Below are 10329 nucleotides of genomic sequence, written 5' to 3'. Positions count from 1 at the left end.
TGACAGCCCAGACCCAGCTTCCCGCTAGGAGGAAGTGCCCTGCCGTTAGCCTGTTGATTACTAAAACAGAACCAAGGCAGCTCTTGTCAGCTCTGCTTCCTCCATGCGTGTTGGCAGGTTAAAAAAAAAAAAGATTCTTGTTTTATTACTGTTTGTCAGACTAGGGAGCCTTTGAAGTTCTTTATAGATCTGACTTTTATTAGAGAACGGAGGAGTTGGGGGTTGGCAAGTGGGATGGATGCAGCCCATCAAAATATTCTGCAGAGCACCCAGCCGGCTCACTCCCTGGCACCCCGTCTTTGTCTGAAAGGGTTTTTGACATGGTGTTTCTGTACGTGGCCTGCCTTCCAGATGAGAGAGTGACATCTATTGTCGTAATATAGGGAGGAAATTATGATTACTTAATGATAGCGTGTCGCCGCTTGTCGGGTCTTTATTTTCCTTTTAAAGAGTGGCTGTCACAGCACGGCACAATCGGCCTTCAATCCTGGGACTGAGCTGGGACCTCATGTGGGGTACAGGGTGGTGCAGGGGGTGTCTGCGGAGAGCAAGAGGGAAATAGCAACAAGAAAAATGTTGCTGTCTGGCTTGGCTCCCTGCTCCCCTCGACCCGGTGGAAGCAGAGGCCTCACTGACGTGTGGCCTGGGCTGTGTACATGGGACTTCAAAGTACGAGTTTCAGTTCCACAAAGATGTCCGAAGGCTCCCAGATCCTAACGATCATCACCCCCTTCCCTGAATCCAGAACGCATTGCTCACGGAAACAGGGGGCCGAAGGTGAGAGCAGAGTCAAGTCTCACTTGGCTGGTGCAACGCTTCATTTTCTGCCCTCATCCAACAATAGCTTTCTGAGCCCTGGGACTGAGCATCAACTGTGCGTTCCTCTGCTCAAATAAGAAAATACAGACTACTCATTGCAGCATGTAACACCTTTCATTCCGAAGCTGGCCCTTATTTACCAAGGTCTACCTCTCAGCCACCTTGGATGCTTTGTCCCAGTCAGGCACCCTTCACTTCCTTAAAAAAGGAGTATCTAAGTATCTATCTATCTATCTATCTATCTATCTATCTATCTATCCATCCATCCATCTATCTACTTATTTATCTTGTGTTTGTGTGATGAGTGTGCACGGTGTGTGTGTGTGTGCGCGTGCGCGCGCCTGGGACAAGTGTGGTTCTTGGAGGCCAGAGGAAGACATTGGGTGTCCAGCTCTATCACCCTCCACTGAGTTCCCTTGAGACAGTGTCTTACACTCAATCCACAGCTAGTCTGACAGCCAGCCAGCCCCAGACATCCTTCTGTCTCTGGCACTTGGAGTGCTGTGGTTACTGGTACATATGGGACCATGCTTCGTTCTGGGGATTTGAACTCAGGTCCCCATGGTTGTGCAGGAAGCACTTTTACCCTATCAACCATCTCCCCAGCCCCAACCCTCTTCCCCTTTTCTTGAGACAGGTTCTCATGTAGCCCAGGCTAGCCTTGAATTGGCAAAGTAGTAGAGACTGACTTTGAACTCCTGATCCTCCTGTCCCCTATCTTTGGATTGCAAACATGCTATACCATGATGGGCTTAATGTTGTGGAATAGTCTTTTTGTACACTGTAAAGATGTGTCTTTGCAAGACGCCTTCTGATTGGTTTAATACAGAGCTGAATGGCCAATAGCTACTCAGGAGGAGGTTAGGCAGGACTTCTGGGCAGAGAGAGAGAGAAAGAGGATATGACTCTAGACACTGGAGAGATGCTAGGGGACATGAAGAGAAAACAGGAGGTGTGAGACGGAAGACAGGTTAAAAAGCCACGAGGCAAAATGTAGATTAATATAAATGGGTTAAAGCCTAAGCTATAGGCCTAGCTTTTATAGTTAATAATAAGTCTCCGTGTTGTTTTCTTGTGAGCTGGCGGTATAGAGAAAGACTCTCTATAGCTTAACAACTAATTTAAGTCATGGAATATTTGCAATATTGGGAAGAGCTAGATACTTGTGATCCCATAACTTGTGACCCTATTCTCATGACTCTATATCAGTCTGGTTAGTCTAGGAAATATAATCAGTATGGAAAGAAAGCTGAAAAGTAAGTATGGTGAGATATGACTCACCTAACTTAAAACACCCACAGCCCATTTGTCTCCATCTCACAGGTTTCTATTACACATTGTAGCCCATTCAATTACATCCCTCCCCACCCCAGTCCCTGACTGGTTGAACAGAGTAATGGCTCCTCTCAGCGACTTCTGGCCACTCTCTGACGCGGTCTCTTCCAGGGTGACAATTTCTGGTTTTAGTCTGCTTCCCTCACTGAGTCCTGAGCCCTTAAGGGCAGCAACTGAGTTACATTTAGCTTTGTGCAGTAGGGACAAGAAGTCACAAGAGTTTCATGAATGCTTAGAGTAAAATGTCATTAAAAGACACTAACTTGGTCTAACTACAATAATGAATACGGTAGCAACTAGCTCTTAACTTTTTGGAAAGTTAAACTTTTTGTCTTCTAATATATCAATTCAATATTTTGCTTCATTATCATTATCACCCATCCCCTGTCAGGGCTGGAGATCTGGAGACTGAATACAGGGACCTGCACATGCTGGGCAAATGCTCTTCTTCTGAGCCAAACCACCGCCCCCTGCTTTCTTATAATAATTTTGTAGGTGTTTGCTTTTTAGATAGAGTCTCTTTATAGAGCCCTGCCTGTCCTGGATTAAAGGCGTGAATCACCACCCCTGCCATCCTTACAGTAGTTTGAAATATGTTATGCAGACAGCAGACATTAAATGGAAGAACACATGATTTGGAGAGATTAAATTACTTGTTTATGATCTTATAGGTCACAGGGTTGACTTCCAAGACAGTACTTTGTATGTGCATGCATGTATGTGTGTGCATGTGTGTGCACATGTGTGCTACATGTACATGTGTATGTGCATCTTTTTATGTGCATATCCCAGGTCAAATGAACATGTACACAAGTGCATGCAGAAGCCAGAGGTCAACACTGAGTTTTTTCCTTAAGTATTTTCCATTTAATTTTTTGAGGACATGGCTTTTTTTCACTGAACCTGGAGCTCATTAATTTGGCTAGGCTGGCTGGCCAATGACTTTCGAGACTCCTCCTAACTCCCTTCATCCCTCTACTCCTATCCAGTGTTAGAGTTACAGATGCTCACCACCAAGCCTGAATTTTTACATGCATGCTAAGGATTTGAATCCAGATCTTCATGCTTGAGCCACAAGCACTTTACCAACTAACCGAGACGTCTCCAAGCCCCAAGATAGTACTTTTCTATTGGGGCTTTTTGAATGAGAACAAATTCACAAGTCAGTTCATCCTTCCCTTCCTCCTTCCTTTCTGCCTCTCTCCTCCCCTCTCTCCTCATTTACTCATTCATGTAGCAAGGAATAATTGAACACCATCTATATGCATGCTATTATCCACGAGGGATAAAATAATAAGTAAAACTTCCTGGCTGTGGCATCTGTGTAGGTAACAGTCCTTTGGAGAACTTGAAATCCTTCTAAATAATGCACAGCATGTGGGCTGGTCAATGTTTGGTAACTTCTTGCAAGGATGTGTCATGCTAGAATAGTGATAGTAAGATGAAATGTTTCCTGGGACGCTGACAGAGTTCTCGTCACTTGGAGATTTTTCTGAAGCTAATTGGGAAGGGGGTGGGGTATTAATTCACTTTGTTGAGTTCTTAAGAGCTCTTCCCTGCGCAGTGAATTGCTTAATGGTGGAGGCTTTGATGCAGGCAGGTACTTTTAGTAGAATCTGACTGCTATTGCCCTCTTTCGCAACCTGCACTGTTGTGTGGGCAGAAACCAATTAGACCTAAATTAATTAGCAAGAAAATGATGGGCCCACTTGCTGAGCCATTCACAACAGCCGGTGAGGAACAGCCTTTGTAGGATGCTTCGAGCTTCTGCTGAACCCTAATGATTGAAGTACTTCCAAGCATGGGAGTAAATTCAAGCAGTTGCTGGGGCAAGTGGTTTACTTCTTTTAACCCATGAAAGTCCTTAATTCAGAGGCAAAGCATGGGACTTGGAACTTCTTGGTTCTTTGACAAGCATTGAGATAGATGGGCTTAGAATCGAGTCGTTTCATCTGTTAAGGCCATCAAGAGTTGAAGAAATTGATGGCTGAAAATCACACAAGAGCCAGTATTCAGACGGAGAAAAGTCAACATTGAAACAAGGACAATATCCCACTAGTCCTCTGCAGGACAAGCTCACTCTGGCAGGTTTCTGCAGACTCCTTGCTGATAGCTCGGCCTCTGCCTTTTTCTTTACCCCGGGTTCCTAATCTCAACTAACGGCTCCTCCGTGGCCTCTCATCTTCTCTGACATCATGTCCAACCTTGATCACTTCCCTGTCAAGACCATACAAATTCTACCTTGAGTCCCAGCTGTTCACAGTTCTTGTCCTGGATACCACACTTGCATTTTACACGTACTGACATGGCATGATTGGATGGGTAGACACCTAGGAGATTACTGATGTGCACCAGGTCTGTGGCTGTGAGGATGCCTCTAGAGAGGACTCACTCAGAGGGAGGACTCACTGAGAGGGAAGACCCACTCTGACTTGGGGACCAGGTGGAACAAAAGAGAAAGAAAAAGCCAGAACAGGCTTGTGCTCTCTGTTTCCTGGCTGCTGTGAGCAAGCTCTTTTCTTCCTTGGCTCCCGTCTGCCATGATGCCCAGCCTCCTTGCAGTCCCAGAATCAGAGACATTTGACCATTGACTGAAACCTCTGAGACAACTGTGAGCTACAGCAAACCATTCCTCCAATGAAAAAGTATCTATCAGGTGTCCTGTCATAGCAGTGGAAAAGCCCAGCTTCTAAGCCAGAGATCCAAACCCGGGTATTCACTTCGGATTCTCATTGACTTCCCTACGCTTTCTGTTATTCTTATTCTCCAATGTAGAAACTCCATCAAAACCTATTTCCCTCTACCCCCATTGTTATTATTGTCTTAATAGAGGGAACTAGCAACTTTTCTGAATTATTTCAAAAACCACTTTTTTTTTTGTGGCGATCTTGCACACCATTTTGTAATTATTATTTTGGAGGGGGTTGATGGGAAAGGAGCCCATGCCAGATGTCTACTAAGCTATACCATCCCCAAATCCTGTTTGTGAGTTTTCTAATTCATGTATTACATGGCCAGATTGATCTTTCAAGGGGGGGGGGCTTTTAGAGTGGTCATTGACACTCTTAAATCTTAAGACATTCATGGCTCTGCAAAGCTGAGGGATAATATCTAACTTCCAACTTCAGCCTTGGACTTTGCAATAATATGATCCCAGCTCTAGCTACTTCCCTGTTGGAAGCTCTGGCTTTTGGAGTTCATTTTTCTTGTGTATTGTTTCTACTTGCAGCTGAGGGCAGATACATCCAATACAGACTCATCTTTCAAACCTTAAATGTAGACTATATCTTGTGTTGTTAGGAAGCCTTATTATGCAATGTTAGTACCTGTTACTTGTCTATCTTTCACATGGATGGGATAGTGTCTTGCTCATTACTGTGTTTCCAGAGAAGGCACGGGGGGGGGGGGGGGGAGGGGGTTGGTGAGTTTAAATTTGAATCGACTCATCTTGTAGATTTTCCTCCCCTAAGACTCAGCCTACTTTAACTTGTCTTCCATACTGCTCCAGGGTGATCTTTCTGAAATGCAAATGAATCTATGCTGCTCCCAATAAATCTTTTAGCAGCTCCCCACTATTTGAGAGAATGTGGGCTATGCTCTTTGTCACAACCCTCTGTTGCTTTTTCCACACAGTATTCACTTATTCAACTTATTGTCAAACTGCATTTTCATTCCCTCTTAGTCTTTGACTCTGAGACGCAGACACAGTTCTAGCCTTCAGGGTCCATGTTATCTAGGCTAAGCCAAATAATATCATCACTGTCTGGGCCACAGTGACAGGTTTAGGAATATACAGGTTAACCAAAAAGGCCCATGAAAGTTTCATAGGGATATTTTGGAAAATGACTCTTAACCAGATCTTGTACCAAGGCAAGCCCAGAACTTAGGTCAAAACATGTAAGGCGGAATCCAGATCTGGATAGTCCTGGTTACTTCATTTGACCTTTGACCCAGTAATGCTTGAAAGAGGCCTTCCCTTGTGATTTCATCCAATACCCTTTTCTGCTTGCCTGAACCAGATGTCAGTTCATCTACTTATGCATTCATTGCACACAGATCCACTGTACTTCTGCACTGTTTTAATGACGGTGACAAACAGGTAGACTAGGTCTTTCTTCAGTGATTGACAAGAGACCTCACTGATCCATAGTCCACAAACACACTACATGGCTACACGCAAGCTTGGTCCCATTGTGACTGTACAGAATCGAAAGCCCCCCCCACCGCCCCCCCATCCTGATCACTCACACCTCTGCACCCAGCCTTCACTGAATTGTGTCCTCTAGCATCTCTTCTCTGTGCCACCCCTTCTTAACACCTTTGTCTTCTGCCAAGAATCATTTCCTCCTTTACCCATTGCATGCCACATCCAGTGCCATCCTGGCCCAATGTTTCCCCTCCTGGGCATCTCTTTGGTCACTTGTTTGGTTACTCCATCACCTCTGCTGCATTGGTTTTGTTTGATATCAGCCCTGAAAAATCCCACAATGCTGATTTAGCGCGAGCATCCGCTGTCTAACTCACTCCCGGTCTTCAGTGTATACTTTGGGGGGGGGGGAAACAAAGAACACTGGGATGAGTGCCATAGTGAATGAGTACCTCTAATTTCTGTGGGTCTACAGTGCTGCTCATAACCTTTCTGTGTGATTCTGGTCAACAACTCCCTTTTGTCTTTTCAGCTGTTATTTCAGACCTTGGCTTTTCTGCCTAATGCCTGTCTTCTAACTCTCCCCTTAATCACTTAGTAATAGATCGGTGCACATTGAAAGCTTGCTATGTAGTAAGTCTATACTGGGCATTCTCAAACATGGTGGTGTCAAAGGAAGGAAGACAGTGGACTGGGATGGAATAGAAGCCGGGAACATAGACTATTTGGAAGGGGGTTTGAGAGGGCTTCATGTAGTATTTCATGGTAAAGGAAATAGTCCAGGTGATGTCAAGAGAGTGAGAGAACACAGTGGGGAGAATTCATGAAAACAGAGCACAGAGTTCAGAGGGCTGGTAGAGTAGACTGTGGCCCTTCCCTCTGACACTCTCTCCCACCTTCTTCAATCTCTTCCTCCCTCCTTTCCTTTGGAGTCAACAGCGCTTTAGAATATTCCCTGAGGAGCCCCCAAAGAAGATATCAGTGAATGTTTAAGTGGGAGACACAGCTCCAAGCTGCCCGTAGCATCCCAAGGAGTTCTTCATAGGGATTTCTGCTCAAGTGAAGCCAGGGCTCTTAACTTAGAAGCAGAAAAGAATGAATCAGTGTGAAACAGAGTGGTATTTTGTTAAGAAAAGATTTTTAGGTCGAGTGTGGTGGTGCATGCCTTTAATCGCAGTACTTGGCAGGCAGAGGCAACGGGGAGCCTTTGTGAGTTCCAGTCTAGCCTGGTTAACTTAGTAAGTCTGGGACAGCCAGGTCTACATGGAGGCCCTATCTCAACAAATAACTAACAAAAACAAAAAAACAAAGGTTTTAATGGTTATGCCATCAAATTGCCTTATGAATATTTGTGTTTCTATCCATAGGCCTGGCTGTTCCCAACCTTGGTCAGAAACATTTCTTTTCTTTTTTCTTTCTTTTTCTTTTTGGTGGGCAACCATCAGTGCCGAGATTCTTGACTGGTCAGAGTCCTGAGAATGAGTGAGTGAGTGCTCAGGCTTACATGGGACACTTGTATTACCCCCCCCCCCAACTGAGGCAGAGGGAACATGGCAGAAAGGGAGGGGAAAAGACTAGAAGAATTGGAGGATGAGGAGGGGTTCTGAGAAATGCTGACTTCAGGATGTGACATGGTTACCACACCCAGGAACCCACAGCAGCTGTGGTTACCCGCACAAGACCTTTGCATGATCAAGTCAGCCCAACCCCAGCCTAGATGGAGCAGGTGGTCTTCAGGCCCCTCTTACTGAAGAACTTCTGCATTGAGGTGTTTTCTGGGCAAGGAGGGGCCATCATGGAAGGTTTCCCATCTTCCAGTGGATGGTCCCACACCTATGCATCTGTGACTTTAATAACTGAACTTAATGACTCATTAAAAACAAAAAAAAAGAGTAAAAAAGAAAAAAAAGACATGAAGTTGGGAGGGGGGCATATTAGGAGGGAGTGGGGGAGTTCAAAGTTGGGAAAGAGAAATAAATATGGTCATATTTCACTGTAAACATGTACGAGATTCTAAAAAAGAACCCAAACAGCTATGGAAAAAAAATCCTGAACTACCAATTTCTGAATAAAACTTCTGAGGAGGAAAAAAAGTGTTTTTAAAATTGATGGATCTGTAGGCATGTGTCTGTGTTAGTGAATGCTCCACGTATACAGGGGCCTCAGTCTCTTAGAGCTGGAGTTATAGGTGTTTATGAGCTGCCTGATGTGGTGCTGGGAAGGGAACTTGGGTCCTGTGGAAAATTAGTAAGGATTCTAAGCTGCTGAGCCATTTCTCCAGCCCCAAGTAAAGAAAAGGTTTTTAACACAGATTAATCACTAAGGGAGGAAAGGAAGAAGATATGGAGGGGAGGGAGGAGAGAGAGAGAGAGAGAGAGAGAGAGAGAGAGAGAGAGAGAGAGAGAGAGAGAGAGTTAGAAAAAGGGTAGTATGTAGCCAAGTGAAGGTCTGTGAAGTCTCAAGACTCCTCCAAACCCACCTTCCTCCTTTTATTACAATTGGTCTTCATCTTAAATCCCTGATGTCACAGTGTGGCATCTCCCCGATCGAGTTAGACATTAACGTACTATGCTCCTTCCTCATTCTGTCCCCTCATCTACACTATGATTGCTGATAGTGTTTAGAGCCTATGGAACCCTCACCCGGGTTAGTACAAAGGTCTCTGATCATCTCCTGGTGCTTTTGTGAAGCCTCCTGTACATGGCCATTCAAACAGTAGTGCAAACATTCAAATTTGCCTGGGTTGATGGATGTTGAGGATCATTCATGAACTCCTATTAGGTTCAAGTGAAGTTCAAACTCTTTTTTTTTTCCTGACCAAAACATTTAATTAACAAAAAATTACAATAGCAGAGAAAATAATAATAATAACAACAACAATAAAAAGAAATTAGAAGTGGGAGTCAGGGTGGAAAAGAAAGTGCAGAGGCCTTAGTTCCTAAGAGACCAGCACTCCTGCTGAGCTGGACTTAGCCCCAGCTCCTTCTGAGCTTTCCTTGGCTGCTGGCTTCTCATCTTCCCCCATAAGACAAGCGTTGTGCTCTTCCAGAAATTCATTGAGTTCTTTCCCCTTTGCCTGAAGCTGCTGTGACAGTGTCTCGATGATCTTCTGTATCTGCTCTTTGTCACCCTCCAAGGCAGGCGGCACTTCTTTGACGGTCCGCTCTACCAGCACACCTCCAACCATGCGGTAGCCCTTGCGGGTTTCATCCACTTCCTTCAGTGTATCAATCACTAGGCTGTGCTCATTCAATTCCATCTCCTGCCCAGCTGCTTTGGATGCCAAGCCTCTCTGTTCCTGCCGAAGGCGGTTAAAGCCAGCAGTTACCTGTTCGGCCGACACCGCCCCCTTCCCCGTGCTGCTCCCGCTGCTCTTGCTCACACCACCGCCGCTGTCCGCCATCTTCGCCACCTGCCGAAGTTCAAACTCTTGACATCCCATTCTAGTCACTTTTCATGAGGTAAACAACTTACAGGAAGAAAGACAATTCAGAAATTTAAGTTCACACCAGCTGGTTGTTGTTGTCGTGGCCCTGAGATGGCAGGAAGCACGCAGCGGGAGAGCTGGGGAGCAGAGAAAGACAGAGAAGACACACCCCAGTAACTCCCACCCTCTAATCAGGCTTCACCTTCACGCTTCACACCTCTTCCCCATAGCCCAACAGTGCAGGAAGACGTGGTAGTTAGTGCTCTCGTGGTCCCCGCCCAATCACCTCTCAGCAGTGCGGACAGCTTCTAATCAAGATGCCTGGAGGTCCTGCCCTTGCCTAACCTCTCTAGGCTGTGTCTCCATCCTTGCTATGTTCTTTCTGCCTCTGTGCACATGTGGTTTCTTCCTAGTTTTCTGTTCCAGGCTTGTTCTTGAACATTCCTCAAGACTCAGCTCAAGCTTTATCTTTTAAAATAAAGATTTCTTGATCAGCCCTCTCCCCCCCACCCCAGCCAACTCCTCCAGCTCCCTGAGCTTGGGACTCTCTGTAGGTCCACAGTGATTTGCTTGGCCCGAGCTCCTTACAAATCAGCCAATG

At 45.4% G+C, this 10329-nt stretch overlaps 1 protein-coding gene across 1 annotated transcript; it reads right to left on the bottom strand.

Moving 5' to 3' along the window:
- Nucleotides 1-9148: 9148 nt before the first annotated feature.
- On the bottom strand, nucleotides 9149-9988 carry LOC114691285 (prefoldin subunit 2-like). The gene has a single exon (XM_028866547.2). It carries the CDS (start codon nucleotides 9741-9743, stop codon nucleotides 9240-9242), a length of 504 nt encoding a protein of 167 aa, XP_028722380.2. The 5' UTR covers nucleotides 9744-9988; the 3' UTR covers nucleotides 9149-9239.
- Nucleotides 9989-10329: the final 341 nt, after the last annotated feature.

The sequence above is a fragment of the Peromyscus leucopus genome, chromosome 7 (assembly GCF_004664715.2).
Source record: "Peromyscus leucopus breed LL Stock chromosome 7, UCI_PerLeu_2.1, whole genome shotgun sequence".
NCBI classification, from domain to species: Eukaryota; Metazoa; Chordata; class Mammalia; order Rodentia; family Cricetidae; genus Peromyscus; species Peromyscus leucopus.
This window is presented reverse-complemented; position numbering and strand designations above follow the sequence as displayed.